General features: G+C 41.1%; 1 protein-coding gene across 1 annotated transcript in view; it reads left to right on the top strand.

Annotated features, from left to right (window-relative positions):
• The first annotated feature begins 7,103 nt into the window (after positions 1–7,103).
• The window catches only part of gabbr1b (gamma-aminobutyric acid (GABA) B receptor, 1b), a 94,897-nt gene continuing 74,073 nt past the window's right edge, over positions 7,104–27,927 (top strand). Inside the window, exons 1-5 of the mRNA XM_070846537.1 lie at positions 7,104–7,179; positions 12,719–12,783; positions 14,456–14,594; positions 16,408–16,593; positions 17,070–17,087. Of these exons, the coding sequence (XP_070702638.1) occupies positions 7,104–7,179; positions 12,719–12,783; positions 14,456–14,594; positions 16,408–16,593; positions 17,070–17,087 (484 nt within the window). The remainder of the gene's footprint in view (positions 7,180–12,718; positions 12,784–14,455; positions 14,595–16,407; positions 16,594–17,069; positions 17,088–27,927) is intronic.

The raw sequence follows: 27,927 nt of genomic DNA, 5'->3' as shown, positions 1-27,927 counted from the left end.
ACCAGACAGCATACACAGGAAGCACAGAGGAAAAATACAAAGTGGGCGGTACAGACTGAATGGTGGACTAAAAAAGGCACATGAAACTCAGCCCTTTGCTAAAAAAATGATTAATTAATTGATTAATGATTAATAATTTCTATATTGATGTAAAAACCATCTTCAGCCCCATAAATCACTGCATCAGCTGATGAAGGAGGGAGGGTAAATGTGTATGTGGAACGCTCAACCAGTACATGAACCAAGGCCTGGGCTGATGAGAGCACCCCACAATAATGTAGAGATACAAATATGGAGAGGAGTGATGTAATAAAAGGTGGCTATAACTGACCACAACATTAAGCTTCATTATGAGCCTGCTGGTGTCCAAGGGGCCTGGAGCAGACCAGGGTTAGATGATTGTCTTGATGTTTGCTATCGAATAGCCTACAGTGGTGTTGATACCCAGCTTGTATCACTCAGCTTGTATCAGTTGTATCTTGCAATGCATATCATTATTCCACACTAAGTTTTTATTGTGCTCTAATGTTACCACAACTTAATCTATTCTGTTTATCTATTACTCTGTTGAGTTCTTTCCATTTTCCAAAACCTTGTGATCCAAAGCTAATAAAGTACATACTGATGCTGAGTGTTCAGCTGATTGTTTTTTAAAACACATACTGGATCTTCTATGCAAATCTGACTTTCCCAGTTTGAACTTGTAAATAATACAGCTAGGAAGTATCTTTATGTAGTTAATTGGAGAAATATGAAACGGAATCTGAATAATTTTCTGTTTCTCTTTTACTAAGAGTCAGCCGCCCAAGGCTAATATAATCACGGCCTATATGAAGACAAACTATTAATGTATTCACATACTTGTGAATTGCAAATAACACACAGACACACTCTGCAACACAAACATGAGCAGAGAGTTAGCCCCACCACCAAAATACAAAACACAGGATTGAAACCTGCATGTAAATATGCATGTGTTTGGTGCTTGCCGCTGCCCTAACGCGTCAACCAGCACAGAGCAAGTGAACACATTTTTTTAGAAAGCTGGTGTGATGGAAGAGTTTACGACCCAAATGCAGCATGTCAGTGAAACTCAAAGTCACTTTTATTATGCTTGGCAAGCAGGAACCAGGTGAGCACTGGGAAAGACAGACGAACCAGAAGGAGCAGGCAGAGGGAGAGTCGGAGCCAGGCGGAGGATCAGGAAACCAAGGCGGAGAATCAAAGCAGCCGAAAGCCAGGGAGCCACGAGGAAACAGGATCCAGCAAGGACAGAGGCAGAAGGCTGAGGTGATTACCTGGACAGAGACGAGACAGGTTGGTCAGAGACAGGCTGGGTAACAACAGCAACAGTCCATCGGTCAAGGCATGAGTGCTGGATAGTCTTGCATTGAGGAGTGAAGAACAATCTGGCAGTGATTGAGTGGCGAAGGCTTAAATACTGGCTTAATGAGTGATCAGGAGCCTTTTGTTATGTAATATGACAATATGTCAATCAATCAATCAGTCTTTATTCATATAGCACCAATTCATAACAGTGTTATCTCAAGACTCTTTCTATAAAGAGCAGGTCTAGACCAAACTCTTTAATTAGGGAGAGACCCAACGATTCAGGAATTCAACATTAAGGATTCAAGAATTCCCACATGAGCAGCATCAGATATTAGATTAGGACACAGTGGAGGAAGAACTTCTCTTTAAAAGGAAGAAACCTGGAACAGAACCAGGCTCGGGGGTGGAGGTTGGGGAGGGGGGTGCACAACAAACAATTCAATTCAATTCAATTTATTTGTATAGCCCAATATCACAACAGAGTGTCTCACAGTGCTTTACAAAGTTCACTGAAATAAACAAGTGTAAGCGAACAAACAATCTAATGAAGAGTCCAGCAGTCGATGAGGCCAATGGATCAGTCCGGTGGATCAGTCCGAGGCATCACCTGCCCTTTATGACCCTCCTTCTTCGGGAAGGAAAAACTCAAAAAACCCAGTGGGAAAAGAGAAACCTCCGGGAGCACCACAGTGAAGGAGAGATCCAGCTCCCAAGGACGGACAGGCAATAACCATAACAATAACAGAAACTATATTACTGACAATAGGAACATGACTAATAATGAGCAATATGGTAACAGTGAATAACATGACAATAGTTAATGGATGATTCTTCACCTATGGCCTGTACCTTTTTAGAAAAAGTAAAACATAGTTAGAGGAATACATTGATATGTTTGTATCTCTACATCCTGTGTATTAACACTTCCTGATAGTGCTGAATTTCCTTTAATAATATAATTTTTTTCTGATTTTATTCCAACAGAAATCATCATTTCCATCAAGGAAATTATTAACATACCTTGTGTTTTCAAATTATTCAATGAAATTATATATATATTATATATGTATATATATGTATATGTATATATGTATATATGTTATATATTATAAATGTATACATTTTCAGGTTTTTAATGATAAAAATGTTCCATTCTTTAGACAAAAATCAGCTTTCAACTGTATTACTTAAGTCTTTCAATCAATTTCTTACACTGCATAATCATGAGTTGTTCAATTCTATAAGTTAATTGTAACCATAACTGCACAAATTTCAAAACTACAAAACAATATTAGTGTGATTGTGTTATATTTTATGAATTTTACTTGAAAATATGTGTTGTGATGGGGATGACATTGTGTGCCGGAGAAGACTGCATGTGTTGGAAATGACAGTCAACAACATTTTTCAACAATGTTCAGGTTTATTAGCCTGACACAAAGAATTCATCATATTTGATGTAGAACTTTATCTACACTTAACCCATTTAAGTGCACATTGAATTTAATAACAGTTCTTCAAAACTTCAAAACAAAATGAAATTGAAACTACTTTTCTTTTAAACAGTTGAAACAGTTTCCTACTACACCTGTATTTTAATATGGGCATAGCCAATTAACTCTCACAGTATTTATCTGTCAAACATATTGTTGCATATGGACCATGTCTACCTTTATTCGTCATGGTCAAGAACAGTGCATATTTCTGCCCAAACTGCAGGATCTAACATCACATGCCTCTTGGTAACTGGCTGAGGCTCTGGGACCAGTCTAAGAACATCTTCTGGCCGATACCAGAGCATATCATCTCTCATTGGCCAGAAAAACCTGTTTCTGACTCACTGTTTTCACAAAAGCACAGCTGTCAGAGTCAACATTCTGAATGGTCCCTCACTTTCCGATCAGTCCCTCATGAAGGTCTGCAATGGTGTCTCGGTGCCACCTGTTTCTTCCATGTCTGCTATTTGGAGACCAAAACATCTGCAAAGATGGGGCTCTGAGCAAAAGCAAATTACAATTCGCCAATAAATCTCTCCTGGTCTTGCAGAGACAATCTAGAGGAGTATAATGTAGTGAAATTCCACACTGTAGAGATGAACACATAAAATGAAAATGTTTTACACACATTAAACCACTTTTGCATAACAAAGCCAATGTGGGTGTGGTGAAATGTGTTTACCTGATGTATCTGCATTGTGCCTCGGATAGTCTGCAGGCCATCAGGAAGGAGACTGTCCATTTCCTCAATCTCCCTCTCAGTGACATACATCAGCTTCACAGTAGATGGCTTCTTTTGAGAGCTGCTCATACAGCACCTTTCCATTTGGAAGATCATTTGGCCATTTGCTGTTAGTGAGTCAGCCTGCCGTTTAACTGCAGCACCAATTCCATCAGCCTTTTCCATGTCCTGCCTCCAGAAAGTTCCATGTGATCCCCTGAAATCCCATTTGAAAGGGGATTTTGCTCAAGAAAAAGAAGTTTTTCTTGGACCTGTATTGTGTGGTAGGCCATGTAAATCTAATAGAAGTGAATGTCCAGCAGCTGGGTAGCATATTTCTTGCCTGAAATTCCCTCGCCAACAGCTTTAGGTGGACTGCTGAGGAGAAATAAGTCAAAATTTACATTGCTTTTGAAACGTCTCTGTTCATACAATGGTAAGCGCCTTGCCCCCAGCTTGACTCGTTTCCGTCGCGCTGCCTCTGTTTGTGTGCCGCCTGCGTCACCCCATCTTCGTATTTACATTTCAAGTATGAAGTTTTATCTGGACTCAGGGCTTGGTTTGTGGACCGCCACTTTCAAGCCTGGAGTCCCGCTGTACAGGCGTCGCCATATTGTTTTCATGGCCCTCGCCATCTTGGATTTTAAGCACCAGAATAGACAAACTGCAGCTAGTTTGTTTAAGGACTGGACTGTACTGCTGGTAGTTTAACGCCATTCATGGCCAGATATCCTGTGAGGAACAGCTGACCAGTCAGACAAAATGAAAAGAGCCAGTCAATCAGACCCAGTATCATTACCATCAACTTTCTATGAACCCAGTGGAGCCTACAGGAAGTCACTGTACCTTTAGATAGAGCCAGGCTAGCTGTTTCCCCGTTTCCAGTCTTTGTGCTAAGATAAGCTGAGCTAAGCTAAGCTAAGCTAAGCAGCTGCTGGAACCAGCGCAAGTGTAGTCTCATCAGCAAGTGCAGCTAGTTTATGTCTGTCCATCACCCACAAGGTCGTCCCCTGTCACTATCATGCACTGTTTAAGCGTGTCGGTGGGGTTGACACAGATTAGATCCTCAGGTCATGTGTAATACCTTATACAAGTGGTCTTTTTTAAAACAATTATTCATGCAGAAAAACAAATCAGCATGTTTTCATATCATTCATATATTAATGAACTTTAGTGACTTTTCAATGATCCCAAACTACAGGGGATAAGCTCAAGAAACTTCCATCACAATTGTCACTCCAGCTTTGGGAAATCCAAATTCCAGTGTAACTTCCACGTCGTACGTTCAGTCCAGCCACAGGCTGTATGCAGTAAACTGCAAGCTAATGTTCCCTAACTCTCTAACCTTTATGGGAAATTCCACTGGTAAGCTAACAGGCTAGCGGCCAAGAAAGCAGCCTGACGAAAGTGGGAACAAGCACTTAAATTGGGCCTTGAAAATCTAATACATATGAATAATAATAACATGACTAATATCAGTAAAAAGTGGCGGCACAGTGCTCTTTGCGAATTTTACTTAAGTTTGCAGGTCTGGTAATTAGACCAAGGAGCTTGTCTGTTTTCTTTAATTATCTTCTTTTTTAGAGGGACAATGGAGTCAAGTGTTATTCGCAGTGAGCCGGCAGCACTATCGATCATATAATCAATTTGGGAGGGGCTAAGATTAGCATGTTGTATTGAGACATGGCATTAGCTTAAATACTGATGGACAGTAGGCTACTATCAGATAAATATTTAGTTAAGACATCTTTATCAAATGGTTCATAGTCCAGTAAGAAGAAATCAAAGTTATCAGGTAATGGTCCGATAGAATAGAGTTTTGGGGGAAGACTGTTAGCTGTTCAGTTTCTACACCATATGTCAGAACAAGGTCAAGGGTGTGGTTAAAGCAGTGAGGGGGTCCATCTACACTCTGGGAGAAGCCAATTGAGTCCAACAGTGAGATGAAAGCAGTGCTCAGACCATCATTACCATCGTCCACATGAATATTAAAGTCACCTACTATAATTACTTTATCTGCACTGAGGACTACATTTGATAGAAACTCTGAGAATTCAGTTAAGAATTCAGAGTACGGGCCAGGAGGGCGGTACACTGTAACATATGATGGTCAGATATCAGATCATTTACTAAAACAGCTTTGGATGGCAGAGATCTGAGGTTTAAAAGTCCACATTCAACTCTCCTGTCCTGTTGAACTTTGCCAGTGGTGGTATTAACTTTGATTAGGTTTTTCTACAGAACTCCTCTTTTGACTTTTGACTTAATAGATACATCACATTGGCTAAGTTATATTGTGTCTGTGTGTGTGTGTGGTGTGGTGTGTTTATTATGGATATTCCTGGATTTAAAAAAAAAGGCATTTGTTTCTATAAATCTCAACATCTTAATTTCAAAACTCTCAATGATGTTTTTTTTTTAACATTTTTTATAGGGGTCGTGAACAGTGTGTTGTTTTTAATCGCATCAAATCTATTTTCCACAAAATTGAAACAGGAATCCTCCAAGGAGTTGTCTTGGGTCCTATCCTCTTCAATTTGTATATTAATGACTTGCTTGAAACATGCCCTGGTACAGGTCTAAAAATGTACACTGACGGCATTGTTGTCCAGGTATCTGGTAAAACCAGTGATGTTGCAGATAAGATAGCCATGGATGTAGAAAAACTTCAGTAAGTAAAGTCTATCTGTTTTTCTCATTAAAATGCTCATAAAAATCGCAACACAATCTTGAATATTATAGTTAACGTGAGCCCATTGAACAAGTAACAGAATGGTAGTATTTAGGGATATGTGTAGATTCTCAGTTTAACTTTAAAAGTCATCCTAGAAAGATTTGTAAAACAGCTAAGGCTAACCTCAGCTGTTTTAAGATAAGGTAAGCTTGACATTTCACTGTTTCTAAGGTCAGCGTATTGAATGATGATATGCTCACATCTCTAAAGCTTGTACTTAATGGACTTGCTCCTCAGCATTTCTACAAGCACATTGAGAGATTACAGAGCTGCAGCAGATGTGCCAGAGCGGCTTCACTTGGCAATTGTAAAGCTTCATTCTGCAAAACATCTTTTGCTCAGGCAGCTTTTTCTGTGAGAGGAGCTAGCTTGCTACTTCATCACTAAATCAGCAACAAACCTTTACTCATGTCTAATTTTGAAATGTAATGTTTTTAAATGTGTGCCTTCTTGTATCTTGCGACACTTGCTATAAACACTATGCTACATCAGATAGGTGTTTTTATCTGTATGCTGTATCTGTCCAATAAACCACCAATAAACTAGATGACATATTGTGTCTTTTGTCAGATCGCTGTCAGCTGTCAAACTTAGATGGAATGTGACATAAAATACAACATCACATCATCTACACACAGCCCATTTTCCACCAAACAACAAAATGGGCTTATATTTACCGGATTCATCTGTGACTGTTTTGGGGTAGATTCTTCCTTTTTGTTTTTCATGCTCTTTTTCTGGAGCAGATGCTGCTGTCTTTACCCTGTCGGCTTCCTCCTTTGAATGTATTCTCCCTGTGTTTTGGTTTTCAGGTAGAGGGATGGCGCTGTCCTTTCTTCTCTGCTTCTCTGCCATTCTGCCCTTACTCAGCGTGTCTGCATATAATACATCTGCAGGTAATGACTATGTTGTCTCACACACAAGTGTTTGTCTGTGACATGTCTCCTGTTGTCTGTACAAAACAACTGCAGCTGCAGCAGCACAGTCAGCCTGAGCCTGCTGTCTGCTGGTTTGATGTATGTCTGTGTTGTGCTGTGTGTTAGTGAATGTGTGATGGTGTCCACACATATTGATATGTGGAGGGTTTATAATGACAACAAAATGTCTTCTGATGTTTATCCATCAGTAGTCCTTACGGTGGCTAATAACCTCTGTACAATTCCAAAGGAATGTTTGCTTTGTCAGTTTTCTTTTCTTTTTATTATTTTTGTTTTTACAGTTTAGTTTTGAATTCATATGAATGCAGAAATGGTGACGTAGGAGGGGGCCAAGCTTCATACTCAGCACAGTATGGGAACACCCATAGACTGTAAGTAAGATGTGGATGCGGCCACCGTGATGTCACACACTGGTTATGGATCCCTGTTTTGAAGCCGTGTGGTTGGCTTTATGGGCGTCGTCATCTTGGTCTCATGGCTGTCCCCATCCTGGTTTAGGAACCAGATGTGATGTTCATTTCATGAAGATCACCCTAAAGTCGCCCCATAAACTCATTAGGAAAATGTTTACTGAGGTAATAAATCAAACGAGATTTTCTAATTGACTTCCATCCAATCAGACTTCTTTTTGCAACCAGCAGAGTCGCCCCCTGCTGGAATTTAGAAAGAATGCAGGTTTAAGGCTCTTCAGCATCAGCTTCAATCCATAAACTACGTCCACTTCTTTCAACAGTCTATAGAAACATCAGTAAAGTTCATATGCAAACAGAATTGAGAATTCTAGACCTCTAAATCACCCCCACATCTGTTTTCCAGATTGGTGAAAAACAAAATCGACAATCAGAGCCGAGACATCTGAACTGAGACATCATACATAGCTAGTTAGCTACCCAAATAGATATATAATAAATCATAAAATGTGGGTGAAACAATCTACCAGGGGTCTGGGCCCCCCTACCTCTAATGTTATTTCCTATAGTCTGATGCCCTCTAATTGGTGGTTTCATGCTTTTATCTGGCCATACAGCATGAGCAGAAGTTTTAGTACATTCTGTCATTTCTTCCAGAGGAAGGGGCCCCAGATCACAGATCTGAAGATATTAAAAACCTAAAGGTACACAAAATTACTACTTACCAGTCAGTGTTTATTTGAGCTGGACAATCTCTGTTGTTCTCTTGCTTGCATGCAGTTGCACTCTGTGAATGAATTTCTTTGATGCTAACAATCAATCAATGAGTAAAGTGATGAGATCTATAATCAAAGTGGCCCCATTAATTCTCCAATTAACTACATTCACCTTCCATTCTTTCTGCTGCTTCGAAGAACACCAGGACCTGAGGCCTGGCTCTCAGAGAGACATCATGTTGTAAGACATGATGGTTTGGTTGGTGGCTTTGTTCACACGCACATTTTTACAGCTGCTACCCAGAAGCACTCCTCATTAAGACTTAGGGAAGCATTTCATGACAAAAGTCATTAATATAGCACCCATCTGCCACCTTTCATGAAAAACAGTGGTCAGTTTGCTACGTGTGTGTGTGTGTGTGTGTGTGTGTGTGAGTTAGCCTTAAAGTCAGTAGCTTCGTTGCACAGGCAACTGATATGTACTAATATATATCAACACACACACCCTAAAGGAACAATTTTGAAAAGTAGGTGGGACTTGTCCCTCATATAATAGATATGAATGTAGACGAGTAAAACTATATAATTTTTCCGTTTGAATTGTAGTGACGTAGAAGTATAAAGGAGCATATAATTGAAATACTGAAGTGAAAAGAAAGTACTGAACCACTACATGTAAGCAAATACCCATTTTAATGTCACACAAGCAGGCAAACATGAGTAAAGCAAACAAAGGCCGAGTGTAAAAGGTTGCAGTATCACTTCTGGGTGACCCTCCATGTTCTTCTTGTATTTGATCATGTGACTTTAGTTTAGTCAGCTGTTCGCTTTAGCTCGCTGGCAGGTCCATGGAGATCGCATCACAACTTCACATCACCAACTTTCTCCGTGAGTAAATGTCACATGCCTTCGCTGACAGTACAAGAATCACAGCATTGCTTCTTCAGGAATTATGCAACATAATTCAAGGTGTTTGGACTTTTTAACTAAGTGGAGCTGTTTAAAACAAACTTCATCTAAATGCCTTTACTCATTAGAGAGGAATATGGCTGCTTTTGCAATCCCATTTGGGGTTCATTTTTGGAATACTTGAGCTCCATGGTGGTCCCAATGGTAAGACTGATTTAAACAGTTATGTTGTAATGATTTGGTAACCTTTGTCATCGTTGTTAACAGAATCATTTCTTGGTTGAGGCTAGTGAGTGGGCTGTTTTGGAAAAGCGTTTAGATAAGAAAACTTGTTATTGGGAACTGTTTTGAACCGATATAGAGTGATATGAGACACCGTGGGTTCACAGGGCTGTGCAGGAGACACCAATGAACCACTAAATGGATGCTTCTGGGAGGGTGCAGGACCTGCATGCCTTTGTGTGTATTCTGCATTGTGCTGTCTCTGCCACAGCTCTTGAGACCCTGGACACGCATCATTTCCCACCTCTAACAGTCCAGCTTGGCAGGCAGGCCTAGCCCACATTTAGAAACCAATCTGCAACCACAAATGAATGTTTGTTGTAAACTCAGTGCTCATTATGATGCTTTTCTAACGGAGCTCATGCTTTGACACCAGTGCTTCGAGGCAGATGTCACATCTCTGTAATACAAACACAAACCTGCCGTTAGATTAGTGAGCTGTCATTTCCTCCCTGTGCAGAGTGGTGGGGGTGGTGCTGCAGGGGTGGGTAGGGGTGTTTGCTATGGGAGTCACGTCTAGTGGTCTTTCCTGGCCTTTCGCAAGAAATGCAGTGGCTGTTTATTAATTAGGGTTTCATACTGTTGGTGAACCTGTGTGGAAAGGCAGGCTCCGAATGCATTACCCCCCAGGATGGTGAGGCAGTAGGAGACTGGAAATAATCAGATCCACAGGAAATACGTGATGTTGCTTCACTGAGACAGAGCTTTACAGTCCACAGAGGAGGCTCCGTGGAGCTGGTTTTTTCCCAGCACATTGATTTCATGTGCTTTAAAGGATTACTGATGGACATAGTGTAAAGTAAGGTGGTGGGTGGTGTGTACCGTTGCCACTTCCCATCTACATCAAAGCGAGGCTGACATCCCCTTCATCAAAGAATCTGTTACCATTCTCTGGCTCATTTCTGCCCCTCCATCGGCCTATACTACTACTATAGAATGCCGGCCTATATCTATTTATTAGTTGTTTTATATTTTTCTCACATTTTATAGACCAGGTCCGGCTCATACGTCAGGTTTGGGGTTATTTTGGTGCATAAGTGCACACTAGCAAGCAGCTACTTGACAAGCTAGCCTGAAAGATGGAAATGCTCTCAATCAGAAATGATGAAAGGAGGAGAAGGGATAGCGCACCAAAGAGCTGCTGCTGTGTAATGGGTAATGATTAACGAGTAATAGCCTCTATTAGGCTGCAGTTTTTAGTCCAACGCTGTCAGCTCCACATAGACGCAATGATAAATGGTCAGTGTTGTTGTATTTATTGAAGTTGTCATTGTTGGTATGCCACATCATCTTCATCAGTGATGCTGCCAGCAACCCCTGAAAGTACCAGAGGCTTGTGTTTAGAAGAGTGGAAACAAAAACAGAACCTGAGACAACATTAGCTACATTAGCTTAGATTCCTTATGATGAAAATCAAAAGAGCTAATAAATAAGCTAATGAATAAAGTGAAACTTCAAATTAATGAATAAGTCGAGACAGTTAGCAGTGCTAGCAGTCAGAACGTGGTCATCGACTCAGCTTTTGATTTTCTACATTTTTCTTATAGAAATTGAATTTTGTAATAAATCGTGCAACAGCACCACAAGAGTCCGACTGTCTTCAAACCATGTGGAATTACTCTCTGAGGACTGTGAATTCCACAACAAACATCAATAAAACCAGCATTTGGTTGTCGATAACATGCATATAAAGTTAATAATTAATAATTTGACCTGAGGGTTGAACTAGAGTCATGCCATTAAATATGCTGTGGATATTCATGACAGAAATGATTCCAAACCAAAGCACTTGACAGGTTTTAATGAGATTATAGCATGTCAAATGGGTTCTTTAAGATATACTGTCCTGCATTAAGAGACATTTTAAACAGCTTGGAGTGCAGAAAGAGTTTGTGCTTGTGGCCAACACTGAATACCCTCTGATAAAACTGAATGTATTTACAAAGCATGTGAAAATACAGTTTTTGCAGAGTTACATTTCTTTCCCTTTGTCAGCTTCCAAGTCTCTGCCTTTGTTGTAACCTCAACCTTGAATACATTCGTCTCAGACAGTCTGAACATGCCATTCTCCCCACTGGTCAGACCCAAGCTGACCCCATTAACAATGTTCCCATCCCAATGAAAGCCCAATTTGTTCATGTGCAATCCTTGTTCAGTTGACAAATGAGCTCTGCTGGCAGCTCCAAGCACCATCCTCTTATGGATGCTGTCTAACTGGAGAGGAATCAGTGAAGTGGACAAGGAGTGAACCCTCTGCTGGAAACCAGGATGCTGGTCCTCCATGTTGCTGTTGCTGAAAACAGAGGTCTCCATCTAGTGGCAGCGTCCTGAAACAGTCAGAAAAGCTTTCTGTGATGAAAGAGTTCTAGTAGCTCTCTGTCTTTATTTTTCCTCTTTGTTTTTCATCTGCGTTTTTTTTGTTGTCATTCATCCTGTCATTATGATTAGGAGATATAAGATTTATAGTGCTTGTTCTAGGTTTAGGGTTCGCTTTTTGTCTTAAATTGAACATAACTGCAAAAGATTAGAGCGAGGGTATGTTAGATGTTTAGAGAAAAGAATGGCCACAGTCAAAAAAGCCTGCTGTCATAGATGGGGGCAAGATGCACTGAATCATACAAATGGTAGTAATCTGTAAAAACATATGCAGTATTTTGATGTTCAAAAAAGTTGCAGCAGTTGTTTTTAACAAACGTTACTCAAACAGGAGGAAATTGTGCATTTGTGACCATTTTCAGTGGCAGATGAATCCAGATCTGGTGCTCTAGTGAATATTTGGGGCAGCAGGATGGTGTGTGTGAAACTAAGTCAGAATAAACTACTGTGTGTGCGTTCATTGTGAACGAGCATGCTGCCCAGTGCACCAGTGAAGCTCACTGATGTGTTTCAATAGGTTTTGGTTGACAGTGGAGCTCTGAGCCAGAAGCTACATCAGGGTGTAGTACACACCCAGTGCTTTGTAGGATGTCAATGGCAAATGCTGGCCATTAGAAAAATATAAAACATCACCAGATTCAGTCTTTAAATTGTGGTTTTTAAACTCTTTAAAGCTTTAGTGTCAGCATGTGTGGATGTCAGGTTCAAGCACCAGCGTGGAGCTGCTGATTAACAGCTCACAGATTGAGACAGATAAGAGCTGGGTCTTTTTCTGTTCCATTTGATGGTGTGTCTGTCTTTCAGGTTGTGCTATCATCCGTCCTCCCAGAGATGGAGGGATAAGGTACAGAGGCCTGACGCAAGAGCAGGTGAGGAATGGCTCACTGTGATTACAGCTGTACAGAGATCAGTTCAAAGTCTTGTGCTATTCACTTCAGATTCAATACAGCTGCAATACATATAACCACCTATATCAACCTTTGAATAAAAACACCAGATAAAGTCCTTGAAGGTACTCTGAATTTAAAAAGGAACTCTAAAATGTTATGCATGTAGGTTTATCTTCCACTTTTACTGGCCTCTGGTCTGTAATGTGACAGGATTTTGGCATCAAACAGCCAAACTGCATATGTTAAGATGACCATAGTAGTAAAACAATGGCGTCACATCATGTGTAGGTTGTTCTAAGGTGGGATGCTATAGCCTCAGTCATGTCACACTCAATATTCTTACTTGTAACATAAATACTCTTTTAATTTCCTAATTAGTTACAAATGGAACTGTTTATTGAGTCACTGTTAAGGTGCTGTCAGTGAAACTCACCACTTCTGCGTGATGTTTCACATTAAAAGCCGACAGCACAGACAGGTGTGGCCTTGGAATGCTTTCAGAGGTCCCATATTCTGCTCCTTTTCCAGTTCACGTATCTGGAGTTCTTACTAGACACAATTTAATATTCAAAAAACACATCATGTTTCACACAGCAGACAGTTTTCAGCCTCTGTAGCTTAAAAACATTTTTATTAAAACTCAAAACACAGTTTATTGAAAAGTATTACATAAGTAAGTATTTCTGTTGTAAAGAAAGTCATGGTGCAGCTGAGTGGTGATTGTGACACGACTACGATGGAATTTTAGTGGAAATTCACAGGTTGTGTGTTTGTGTGTATGTGTATGTGTATGTGTGTGTGTGTGTGTGTGTGTGTGTGCCAAGGTGTGAACATCTTACTGTGTACATTATGCTGACTTTATATGAAAACAGCAGATTAACAACATTTACACCAAATGAATACCAGAGCACCAAAAACAAGGTGACATGTTACTAATATATGTACAAATAAGAAAAGCCTGGTGTTCTGTGCAGTTGAGGTAAAAACAACTGTGTGAGAATTTACTCATGTTAGCTTCACTAAGTCTGTTTGATGTAATGGGACTTTTCTAATTGGATTGTGGAACACACCGAGCAGATGCAGTGCTCATTCATAAACCACTGCCTGCTGAAACTCTACACTTAAGGGGGACCTTTACCAATTTTCAGCCAGCTTTGTGTCATCACAGGGTGGGAGGTATATGTAAATGACAGTGTTTAACTTTGGTCCATGTTGCCTGCAGCCACAGCTCCCCTGCCGATGGACTGTAGCCAGCTCTCGGCTGTTTGAACTACAGACTGTGGCTCTGCATTTTTTGTCTGCCCGCAGTAAGAGAGCAACGTTAATAGTTTAATACTGGTATCAGACATTTAGGGTCTACTTTTATGAGCCAGAACACAGTGCGGAGGAATTACATTCCACTGCCACAGCTGAGGAGGATAGTGGTGCACTGCATTGTGGTTGTTGTTAGTTTTTGACCTTTTGAGCAAACCCCTTTTCTCTATTTCTCTGGTCATGTAGCACCAATTTCAAAAATATTTGTGTCTTTGAACTGCATAGCCATATGAAGACCTCTTTCTGTGCAAACAGTACAGCCAAAGCCATGTGGTATGTGGTGTATTTCTACCTGTGTATTGACTCTGTGTGTGTGTGTGTGTGTGTGTGTGTGTAGATCCGCAGTGTGCAGGTGCTCCCCGTAGACTATGAGATAGAGTACATCTGCAGGGGCAACAGGGTGATTGTGGGACCCAAGGTCAGGAAGTGTTTGCCCAGTGGCACTTGGACCGAACTGAGCCAGCGCAGCAGATGCTGTGAGTTTAACGTCAGCTGCCGCTCCACTCTTTCACCAATCACACGTTCATTCATGTCCCAACTGAAGCATACTGCACGTACTCCATCACTGAGTACTTAATCATCTGCTCTCAGGTGGCAAAGATATCCTGATGATGCTGAGGAGAGCTCCTCTGAACTCCATCAGTCCTCACAGGCCAACTTCTGGTTGAAGATGATGAAGTTCAAGCCTTTCAGTAAAAAACACTCAGCCAATTAATCAGACGTTGTGACCCCACTCAAACTGCATTTCAAACAACAAGTCAGTAATTAATAACCCAGAAAGCTTTGTTACCTATTTCACAACAAAGGTACAGGAAAATCTAAATAGTTAAATATGGGTTCACTTTTTTTTTCTTAAACTTGCCATAAACTTCCATGTGTGCTTGTGTACTTGACAGTTATTAGTCCAGTAGAGTTTTCCCAGGAGACATTTTGACTTGTCAAAGCAGACAAAATGCAGGTGAAATTGATAACATAAATGATGCTGCTTTCCAGGTTCCTGGGCTCTGGTATGATACATGCTCACACACTGACATGGCCTCTGCTTCAACAACTCCAAATGTCTGTGAAATGCTGGACAGTGCAGGACTTCTATAAGTCAAACATGTACATTTGATGGATGTTTCACCAGAAAACCTCCACAGAGCTGATTCTAAGACACAAAGAAAAGGATATTTGTCTTCACTCGTGTACTTGATACAAAACAAACTGACCTTGAAACAATTAAGTGAGGAGGCAGCACGACATCTTGTTAGTATTTAGTGGTATATCAGCTCTGTGGTGTCTTGGTGCTTGTCATAAGGGGTCATCTCAATCCTGGATACAGTTTGTGGCTGAGAGACTGCTGTGATACCTTTACACAGTGATATGTTCTTAGAATGGCTTAGGAACCTTCACCACATGGCTTTGTTATTGTCCAGCTTTGAGAGGATTTGTATTATTTGTATCTCCAATGATTCTATGAGCTCGTAATCGATCGTAACACCCATAACATCCTGGCATTGGACATATGTGTCATAATAAACTCATAGCTGGTATTTGATGTTTTCTGTAACAAATGCATTCTTCTGTACCTATTTTTAGATCTGGTAGAAATATGAATCTAGTAATAAATAAAATAGAATCATGTTTCCTGTATTTTTGCTACTAAATTTGCCAGTTTGACTTTGCCAATGGTACCAAAGCTGGCAACCTCACTGTGATGACAAAACTCCAAGCGGCTGTGCACAGTCCAGCTGTTGTCCACCAATAGACAGTGCCAGCATGTAGCGGCCCTAAAAGCACACATTGTCTTTTTTTTTATGTCTGTTTGAGTTAAGACTGAACAAATAAACTACACGTTCTCCCCCTAAGCTAAGATAATCATGTCCTGACTCTGGCTCTTTATTTAACACACAGGCATAAAGCTGATGTCCATTTGAACATCTAATCTTCTTAAAAATACAATATTTGAAGCAAAAAAGGCTAATTAGATGTATATTATAGAGAAGAATTGACTTACATTCTTTTTTTTCATTTCTCTGAGATTTAGATGCAAGTAAACTCAAGTTAATAGTATTCTTTAGGCCATTCAGCCTCCACCAGGGATGTGCTGCTTCCTCATTTGTGTTCTGTTGGTCATATGACACCACTTAGTCAGTCCACAGGGTCAAAACATTTTATTTCACTATTTCATGTCATTTACTATTTGTCATTTGTTGACAGCACTAACTGTAGGGTTTGAAATGTTCAGACTTGCAGTGGCTGTATAAAAAACTGTTTCAAATAAAACCTCCTGTCTTTCTGTTCCAGTGCTGTTGTGTCCTCGGGTCTGGACGTCGTTGGAAAATGGCAGAGTGTCTTCTTGGCCCCTGGGAGCCCCGGTGGAGGGGACAGTGCTGCATTACAGCTGTTTGCCTGGCTTCATCCTAATGGGCCGAAACTCAACACAGTGCAATAAGATGGGCAAGTGGGACTTCCCCAAACCTGTCTGTCACTGTAAGTCAATCTCAGAATTAACCCTCTAAATGCTGACAGATAAATACAACAAATCTAGCATCAATTCATTTCTATTGGGTGAAATTAATGGGGGTTACATACAGGCACACAGATAAATGGTGCCCCTGGGTCTTAAGAAAGGCTAAATGCATAACCTTTCTCATCAAACAGCCCATCAAAGTATTTTGAAGCAGTCATGTTTTGCATTGTTTCAGCTTTTACATCATTTTAATATCAGAAGCCTGCACTCATGTTTAGATGGCCCTTCAGTAGAGTAGCAGACAGAGTGGAAGGAGCCAGTGTGAAATGATGACTGGACTGATGTGGAATAATTGGCACTGGTGCATTTATGCAGTGTTTAGACTTTGGCAAATGAAATATATTGGCGGCCTTCTTCAGCAGGATATAGTCTCACACGTTTCAAGATAAGCTGTAAATTGTAACTCTCTTTTGTGCCCTCTTTTCTGTGCCCACAGATGATCGACACTACAAGGGTAAGAACATTTTCATTCTTAAATAGTGAAGAAAAGAGTAATGCTGAAAAGTGAATAATGCTGAAATCTTTTCATCAGGTGATGTGAGTTCATGTGAGCTGTCACCATGAGTGAGGAGTCAGCAGGTTTCAGCCCTGACTGTGTGGTTAATGAATGAAACACACTGTTGCAGTGGCTGACTGGAGTGAAGACCAGTGAATCCCTCAACCCAGTTTTTTCATTTAATTCTGTCTTTAAAAAAAAGTACACCTATACCACACCATTCACTAAATTCAGTCCTCCACGGAGCAAAATAAAGTGAATCAAAGCCGTAAGCAGCATTGTGGTGTGTTGGCAGCTGCACTGTGGCTACTGGAAGTCAGCAGACGTGGCTCTGAATGTTTGTGACTGCTGGACACTGCCTGAATGGAAGTGAGATCAATATCACTTCCTGTGTCCACAATCAAGCACTAGAGAAGATGTCATGTCGCTCTGCATCACCTGTAGACCACAGTATATAAATGAATCAGATGATGCTGACTTCCTGTTGTCAGCAGGGGGGGGCTATGACTATGACTCGATATGGGCATGTCGGTGTCTCTTTCGGCCTGGACTCTAATCCAGCATGTGGAATTTAGGGCAGAATCAGTGGATCATTGCTTCTGTATCTGGTTCACACATCTAATTTTGAGTGGAGGAGATTTTGGCAATTTTGCAGTTTTGCTCAAGGACATTTTGGCATGCAGACTAGACCTGATCTGGTGATTGGTGGACTACCCGCTCTACCTCCACACCACAAAAACATGTAAATCACACAAGAGATGTATACAGTATTCATAGTACTCATGATCACACAATTTAAATAACAAATATGCATATTACACTGTGCAATGCAAACTGGGCATCAGCAGAGAACTGGCATAAAGTGTTTTAACTTGAATCTGTGAAGCTCCTTCAAAGAGGTTCATTATATCCATTATCTATCTATCTATCTATCTATCTATCTATCTATCTATCTATCTATCTATCTATCTATCTATCTATCTATCTATCTATCTATCTATCTATCTATCTATCTATCTATCTACAGTGGAGATCGAAAGTTTGGGCACCCCAGGTAAAAATTTGTATTAATGTGCATAAAGAAGCCAAGGAAAGATGGAAAAATCTCCAAAAGGCATCAAATTACAGATGAGACATTCTTATAATATGTCAAAAAAAGTTAGATTTTATTTCCATCATTTACACTGTCAAAGTAACAGAAAACAAAATAATGGCTTCTGCAAAAGTTTGGGCACCCTGCAGAGTTAATACCTTGTACTGCCCCCTTTGGAAAGCTGAGACCTGACAGTGTCATGGATTGTTCACAATCATCGTCTGGAAAGACCAGGTGATGTCAATGTCAAAGGTGTTAAATGCCCAGACTCATCTGACCTTGCCCTAACAATCAGCACCATGGGTTCTTCTAAGCAGTTGTCTAGATCACTGAAACTGAAAATACTTGACACTCACAAAGCAGGAGAAGGCTATAAGAAGATAGCAAAGCGTTTTCAGATGCCAATATCCTCTGTTCGGAATGTAATTAAGAAATGGCAGTCATCAGGAACAGTGGAAGTTAAAGCAAGATCTGGAAGACCAAGAAAAATATCAGACAGAACAGCTCGCAGGATTGTGAGAACAGCAAGTCAAAATCCACGTTTGACTGCACGATCCCTCCAGAAAGATCTGGCAGACACTGGAGTTGTGGTACACTATTCCACTATAAAGAGATACTTGTACAAATATGGTCTTCATGGAAGAGTCATCAGAAGAAAGCCTCTTCTACGTCCTCACCACAAAAATCAGCGTTTGAAGTTTGCAAATGAACATATAGACAAGCCTGATGCATTTTGGAAACAAGGTCTGTGGACCGATGAGGTTAAAATAGAACTTTTTGGCCGGAATGAGCAAAGGTACGTTTGGAGAAGAAAGGGCACAGAATTCAATGAAAATAACCTCTGTCCAACTGTTAAGCATGGGGGTGGATCAATCATGCTTTGGGGTTGTATTGCAGCCAGTGGCACAGGGAACATTTCACGAGTAGAAAAAAAACGTGCAGACTCCCAATCATATATCCCTATCAACCAATCAATCAATCAATCAATCAATCAATCAATCTTTATTTATATAGCACCAATTCATAACAGTGTTATCTCAAGACTCTTTCCATAAAGAGCAGGTCTAGACCAAACTCTTTAATTAGAGAGAGACCCAACGATTCAGGAATTCAACATTAAGGATTCAAGAATTCCCACATGAGCAGCATCAGATATTATATTAGGAAACAGTGGCAGGAAGAACTCCCCTTTAACAGGAAGAAACCTGGAACAGAACCAGGCTCGGGGGGGGGGGCTTTCTGTCGGGGTCCGTGTTGGGTGGAGGTTGGACAGAGAGAGAGAGAGAGAGAGAGAGAGAGAAACAGCAACCAACATACTAACAGCAGCTATAGCACTGACAGAGGAGTGTGACTAATAAATTCACAATCTCCTGACCTCAACATAATTGAAAATCTATGGATAGACCTTAAAAGAGCAGTGCGTGCCAGACAGCCCAGAAATCTCAAAGAACTGGAAGACTTTTGTAAGGAAGAATGGGCGAAGATACCTCAAACAAGGATTGAAAGACTCTTGACTGGCTACAAAAAGCATTTACAAGCTGTGATACCTGCCAAAGGGGGCAGTACAAGGTATTAACTCTGCAGGGTGCCCAAAGTTTTGCAGACGCCATTATTTTGTTTTCTGTTATTTTGACAGTGTAAATGATGGAAATAAAATCTAACTTTTTTTGACATATTATAAGAATGTCTCATCTGTAATTTGATGCCTTTTAGAGATTTTTCCATCTTTCCTTGGCTTCTTTATGCACATTAATACAAATTTTTATCTGGGGTGCCCAAACTTTCGATCTCCACTGTGTCTATCTATCTATCATTAGAAAGCCAGCACTGCCCTCTTCTGGTTGATGAAATAAGTGCAGTTTTCTCTCTACTCAATGAAGCAGGATGCAGTTGTTCATTTGCTAGGACCATACCATTCCATGAAAACTCAAAAGCCTTGTACTTTAGCGTAATGAAGACTTTAAGGTTAAGGTCACCAAGACTGAGGTGGACCTAGTTAATCTGCTTGGAGCACTTCATACAAGCATGAAGGCTGAGGGCAAAATTTCATGATGAATTCAAAATGACTGACTTCCTGTTGGATTTAGGTGAATTTAGATGAGATGACATGAGATGAAGGGACTTTTTTGTACATCTGGAAATGATACACATGCCACCCAAATTTCGTACATCTAGATGTAACACACCACGTGGACTTCTTCACAACAACAAATTGCACATTTCAGCCCCTCTCATGTGTGTGCCTGATTTGGTGAGTTTTCAAGCATGGCCCTCGTGGTGAATCATTTGTTCAAAATGGCTGACTTTCAGGGCGGAGCTAATGAAGGCCAAATGATGTTCCAAAAGTGCACGTGAAATTTCGCGATCAGAGCAACTATGGCCAAGTTACAACTAATTCCTGTTCCACCCATCAGGGACGTTTCATGAAACTTCAAAAGTTTCACAATTTAGCATCACAAAGTTCTTAGGATGTCAGGTCCCAAATTTGACGTCACTCAGATTCATTCTCCAGGATGAGTTTTTAAAGAGACGATCCCTGTGCTTTTTTGAAAAAATTCCAAATTCAATCTAAAATGGTGGACTTCCTGTTGGACTCATATGATTACGCTGGCCATAATAAGTGCATTACAATATGCATGCAATACGCATCATCTGCGTAAAAAACTTCCAGGTGAGGTAATGACTTTAAAACTTTGTAGGCAGTGCACTTGACCTGATGTACCATAACAATGCCCAAGGCCAGTATTACATTTCGCCACTCCTGATACATGTGATTTTTTGAGCAACCACAACACCTCACAAATGCAACAAGTAATTAGCGTCTACATACAAAGTACAAAATTCAATCAAAAAACAGGTACATAGTTTTTGCGCATCTTAAACCCCTCGCAAATGTGTTCATAAAATGAAAATTTAAGCATGAAATAGTGACTGACTTGAAATACTGACTGTCCTCGACAGTGCGGAGACAGGTTAGAGGGATGACAGACTTTATAACTTATCACATCTACAACTTGAGCCTGAAGCTGGGGATGGTGCCACAGATGTGGAAAACATCCTGCGTGGTACCTGTCCCCAAGACTGCACATCCCCAGGACTTTGGCAGTTACAGGCCAGTGGCATTAACATCCCACCTGAACATCCCATATTTTTTTAGATAGATAGATAGATAGATAGATAGATAGATAGATAGATAGATAGATAGATAGATAGATAGATAGATAGATAGATAGATAGATAGATATCTTATCTTTTAAAACTGCACATATGTCACTGCACCGAAAATGTCTAAATAAGATACAAACCAAAAATCAGTGTCAGTGAATGCAGAAAAAGCTGATAATTGTCTGTATGTACAGCACGCTCTATGTGTGTGAGACACGAAGAGGCTACAACTTTCATTTTTTGGAGCAAGCCTGTGTCATAAAATATGTGATTAATAAGAGATGGGGCAGTGACTACATTTCTGAGGACATTACAAGCTTTACTACAGGAGAAGGAAGACAGGAGGAGGAGGTCAAATGCTGCCCCCCATTTGTTTGGAGCAGGTGGTACCATTCTACACCTTGCTCCTTTAATTAGAATTAGTACAGTATTAATCATTGTATGTACCATTACTAGTGCTAACAGTGGTAACAGTAATCATTAGTACAGAAGGAGTAACACACCTTCTCTTACTGTTTAATGCTCATTTATAGACTCAAGATGTCGTCTTCTTAGCGTCATTTCTTACTAGCTGTCCTCTTTACTTCAGTTGGTAATTGGCCCCACCACAGGTAGCACTGAATGTCTCAAGAGCCTTAAATGTAGCTCTCTTCAGTCTCCAGATCAACCGTATGTGGTTGCACAACAACTGGAGGAGCAAATGTTGATGTACTGTATTCCGCCAATTTCCATTCTCATTTGTTAAAGGGGAGTTCTTCCTGCCACTGTTTCCTAATCTAATATCTGATGCTGATCATGTGGGGATTCTTGAATCCTTAATGTTGAATTCCTGAATTGTTGGGTCTCTCTCTAATAAAAGAGTTTGGTCTGAGCTGCTCTTTATGGAAGAGATAACACTGTTGTGAATTGGCGCTCTATAAATAAAAGATTTGATTTGCTACCTGAAATGCGTATGTGTACAGACTGTATGACTCCCATGGAGAGAGAGAACAAACCAATGAAGGCTATTAAATGAGCATTTGAGCGAACAAAATAGCAAGAGAGGGGGGAGTGATCAGCAGGCTGAAAGTGTCAGCATAGTTAATGTGTCATCACCATCATCTCAGCCTGAGGATTTTTAGCTCTCACTGCTACTACCCAGCACCAGGAGAATAACCTCCAGCACTTGATTGCACCCCCCTGCCGCCCTGCTTGCCCCCAAAGGTTTGTCGAACCTCTGATTCAAGAGGAACAATGTGGATTCCATCCTGGTTATGGAACAATGGACCAGCTTTTTACTTCTAAAGGTTGTTCTAAGGGTCATGGGAGTTTGAACCATCCAGTCTACATGTACTTTGTGGACTTGGAGAATGGCAATGACAAATCCTGTGGGGGGTAGTATGGGGTACCATATCCAGATCCAGAACTCTCTGGAGGGATTATATGTCTCATCTGGACTGGGAATACCTTGGGGTCCCCCAGGAGGAGCTGGAAAGTGTTGCTCAGGAGAAGGATGTCTTTAGTGTCCTGCTTGACCTCCACCACAACCTGACCCCAGATAAGAGGAAGATAATGGATGGATGGATGGATGGATGGATGGATGGATGGATGGACTTGACTGCACTCAGGTCTCATGATGATGATGACTTCACCATTTATCTATTGTATTTAGGCAAGAAGCTTACATCACACGGTGTTGTGACAATGCTGTATCCTTTACATAGACTTGCAGGTGCTTCCCACCCTAAACGAACACCCAGAGCAAAATGAAGCTAATGGCCTTGTAGAAAACAACCCAGAAAGGAACATCTCAAAGTGTATATATTTAAAAGGATCCCCACTAGCTGGTGCCATGGCAATCAACTAGTCTTCCTGGGGTCCACACCTGACACCTATGTAACAAATTACATGATAAGCATTACACTGCATTACATCAAGATACAATAATACATAAAAAAAACTGCAATGATAATATTGATTTAAAAAATGACATTCACATTCATCAAAAATGTTGTCCTTAGGCCTGGTACCACCACCATCACCGGCGTGTCTGATGTTGTGGTTCTGTGTGATATTGCAGTAAACTAAAATATGACCTGAAGAAACTAAACTTTATGGCTGCACAGTAAACTACTTCACAATAATTAAACTCTGTGAACATTAAAGCAAAACAAAAAACCAAAACCAAGTACATTCAGTACATTCAGGTTAAACCATTGCTTAGCCATGTATACAGTTATGCTCTGCTATATATGCCCATTGGGTTTGTTACCAGTCCTCAAAAGGAAGAAGTAGGGTCCTTCAGTGTGCTTATGGCTTAAAGTTAGGGCTGGCTTCTGTGTGGTGCTTTCTCAGCCTGTTGATGGACCAGGCTGGAAGAAGGTTGTGGTTCTTTGTCCTTGCTGTCCTGGTTCAATCAATCAATCTTTATTTATATAGCGCCAGTTCACAACAGCGTTATCTCAAGACTCTTTCCGTAAAGAGCAGGTCTAGACCAAACTCCTGCTGTTCTGAAGATCAGCTGGCAGACTTTGGGTCATACCTGGTGGTGCTGAGAAACTTGGTTCGAGACATCCATGCAGTCATCACCAATTCTGGTGGGCACCTGCGACTTGCTGACCTGAGGTCGAAGAGCACAAATCTTTGTGGTTTGTCAGATAGCACTGAGTTTGCATGACACCGTGACAGACAGCACATGTCTGTAGCCATGAAATGCATTTTCAGGAATCCTTCAGGAACTAATCAGCCAGACGTGTTATTAACAGATTTACTTAATTAAACATCACAAAGCAACTTCACATGTCTACGAAAGAGTAAAATCCTCACATCCTCTCCGTCGAATGGGTGCTGTGACATCCCTGTCTAATAAATGGACAGATGGACAGATTTCCAGTATTCAGAATGACCTGAGCAGCCTGTCAAATACAGACATGTGTTGGCCTGATGTCCCACACTGATGCCGTTATTAATGCTGTGATTTATTGGCCTGTCAGATTCCTCCCTCCTCATCTATTGCAGGTTAAGTGCCTCGCTTGAGGGCAGAATAGCTGTGATGTGAGCTGCATTCCAACCAGGAGGTTCACACTGCAGGTTTACTTTGTCCTGAGAAAGAAGTAACATCCATCCATTGTCTATACCACTTATCCGTCAGGGTCGCGGGGAGCTGGAGGCAATGGTTGACTTCGGGCGAGAGGCGGGGTACACCCTGGACTGGTCACCAGCCAATCACAGGGCCAACATATATACTGTCATACTCACACCTACCCGCAATTTAGAGTCACCAATTAACCTAATGTGCATGTCTTTGGATCGTGGGAGGAAGCCGGAGTACCTGGAGAAGAACATGCAAACTCCACACAGAAAGACCCCAGGATCAAACTGGGATTCAAACCTGGAACCTTCTTGCTGTGAGGCAACAGTGCTAACCACCGCACCACCATGCTGCCCCCAAGAAGTAACATGCTGCTGTTAAATGGGAACAGATGTGAGTGCTGGGAGCTTCCAGATGCAACAAAGTGTAGTAAATGTTCACTTTAAAGATTTTTGTTCTGCAAGTAGAATATTAGCCAGGAGCCAGAGTAAAGTACAACCCATTCCAGGAGTCAAAAACTGAAAATCTAGACAACCTGGCAGAGGTACAAAAGCATCCTGCTGAGATACAAGTCACAAATCTAAGAGGCTATACAAGTGGCAGAGGGTGTGGATGATGCACTGGCAGGAAAAGCTGGCAGGTTGTGAGTGGAAGATGAGCAGACGGGTGTGTACAGGAGGGAGGGGATTAGAAGCGGAGGATCCAGCAGTGTCCATGACAACTACTTTCACACTCTGCACTGGCACCATTGTGCACAGTCAAGCTTCAACAGAAGGCAAACATCATTTTTAGAGGAGGGAACTTAAAATTTGACTGCAACTGCTTCTACAGTTCTTGTTTATCTGCCACAACAGTTATTGTGGTGCCTTAATGCTGTTGTCCAAATGTAGACTTGTTTGGGCGTTCTAATTTTCTAAAGGCTCTAAAGAATGTAGATTCACATTTGGCGTGACCGTAGTGTTTCCACTAACTCACCATCTGGTTTTATTTTGTCTCATTCATTTATCAGAGCTTTGCTCAGCTGTCAGCAACCACATTGTATCACACACCTGCTGCGGGTCAGATGTTGTCAGTAATCAGGTCTGCCATATGCACACCAAGGGATGTCATAGCAGTAAAATAAAGTCTTTTCACCTAACTTGAAGACATCTTTCCTTTCCTCTCTGTCCCAGTCTTGTGTTGAAGTCTGTTCCCCTGCGAACAGTGTTTCCTTCTTGTTATAGCAGTGCAGTACCCTTCACTGCTCAGCTACCAACACAATTAAATGTGCCAGCACCCTGTAATTACCTCTTATGGCAGCAGAGGATGCTGTTGCCGCTGTGCTGTGCAAGATATATACCAGTCTTTCTACAAGAATTGTTATTTCACTAAGTTGACTTACATAACCTACACAGCTGGATCCATCTGATCTAAGTTTGTTGCCAGCTGGTAGCTACATACTGTAGAAAGATGCCTTCCCCATTGTAAACCCTGCCTAATGCTCTGATCGATGGTCAGTGTTTCTGCAACAAGCAGGAACAGTTGTCAGTGAGCTCAACACCATACCTGTTGAATCTCTGAACAAATCACAGATATGGGCAGTGATTCAGAGGTGTGGAGCCAGGCTATCACCCTGCCTCTAAAAATGAGCTTTGTGATAAATATGAACACACTTACAGTGTATATAATTCTAAAAGAAAAGGTTCAATTTGCAGCCATTGTTCCAGAATTTACGCATCAAAATGAAGACCAGTACTAAAAATAAAAATGCATGCTTCTATCTAAAATCACTGACTTCAGTCAGTGGATTTCAAACTAGAGCATACTAGAGCAGATAAATAAGCTCTGGAGTCACTATAACCATGAAATAGGAGAGCCAGAAATAGCCAGACAGGTTCAGCTACATACCCACAGACAGCCAGGGAGATTAGAGTGTGTTTTATGGACACACTGCAGATCACATTAATGTTATTACATTCAACAGGAACAGAAAGATGGAGGAGAGAGAAGAGCTGGATGGGAGGGAATGGACATAGAAATAGGTGAGAGGTCAAATAAGACAATGTATTGATAAGGGAACTGGAGGAGTGTGTGGTGTCTGATGTGTAGTGTCTGATATGTGCCTTTAGTGAGTATAATTATGGTCGTTATCAGCGGACGTTTCCTTTCATCAACTGCACATCATCAGCATCAGAGAAGATACAACAAGTGAAACAGAGCAGACTGAGCAATGAGTGAGTGGGAAAGAAATACAGGAGAAACTCAGCGAGATGGAGGTGAAAGGTAGAAGCTGTGTAAGTGAGAATCTCAGGTGTTAATAGGACAAATTGGGATATTAGGAGGAAGGAGAGAGTGAGTCACTTTCTGTATCTGGACTGCTCCCAATTAACTGGAGACCAGCAGCAGAAGGCTGAGCCTGCAGACAGGGTGGCCCTCATACCGAACAGTCAGATGATGATCAGCTACTGCTGCCCCCACAGTAGACAATGATACACATGGAAGAACTCCTCACTATCATTACATTCAACATTCAACAAAGTGTTGAGGCAGTAGAGGCTGAACACAGTTAAAGGTTCATCTCTGTGGAGAGTGAGCTGAGGGCCAATGAATGCAGGGCTTTCATGGCTGCTGAAGGAGCGTGGAAAAGGCCAAAATGTGAAACGTGAGGTCTTGAAAAGACTTCAGACCAGCCCTTTAACAAATTCATGATCCAACACAAATTTAACTCAACAGTATTTTGAGACAGTATAGTTTTTTCTCCAGTCAAAAATAGAATGCCCTTTCCTCACAGCTTCTGCCAACAACATGTCAACTTCCATTTTAGATTTTCTTTGCCCTGATGTAGACTTCTCAAGCGGCGCTTAAGGTTTAATTCCATCGGGCACAGCTGTGTAACCAGCTGATTGCAGCCTCTCTAGTTAATGCTTGTGATTCCAACAGAAGTGCTGTAGCATGTTTTAGAAGCGTCCCAGAAGCGGCTCTGCGCTAAAAATACGCACCTGGTCTATTTTTGATGGAAGCCATGGACTGGCTGCCTCAAGCAGTACAGAGCAGATAAGCCGGGATAGAAATCAGAGACAATCCACCCAATTTTCAGAAAAAAAAACGTGCAGACTCCCAATCATATATCCCTATCAACCAATCAATCAATCAATCAATCAATCTTTATTTATATAGCACCAATTCATAACAGCATTATCTCAAGACTCTTTCCATAAAGAGGAGGTCTAGACCAAACTCTTTAATTAGAGAGAGACCAAACGATTCAGGAAGTCAACATTAAGGATTCAAGAATCCCCACATGAGCAGCATCAGATATTATATTAGAACACAGTGGAGGAAGAACTTCTCTTTAACAGGAAGAAACCTGGAACAGAACCAGGCTCAGAGGGGGGGGGGCTTTCTGTCGGGGTCCGTGTTGGGTGGAGGTTGGAGAGAGAGAGAGAGAGAGAGAGAGAAACAGCAACCAACATACTAACAGCAGCTATAGC

This window comes from Pempheris klunzingeri, chromosome 16, assembly GCF_042242105.1.
Source record: "Pempheris klunzingeri isolate RE-2024b chromosome 16, fPemKlu1.hap1, whole genome shotgun sequence".
Classification (NCBI taxonomy): Eukaryota; Metazoa; Chordata; class Actinopteri; order Acropomatiformes; family Pempheridae; genus Pempheris; species Pempheris klunzingeri.
This window is presented reverse-complemented; position numbering and strand designations above follow the sequence as displayed.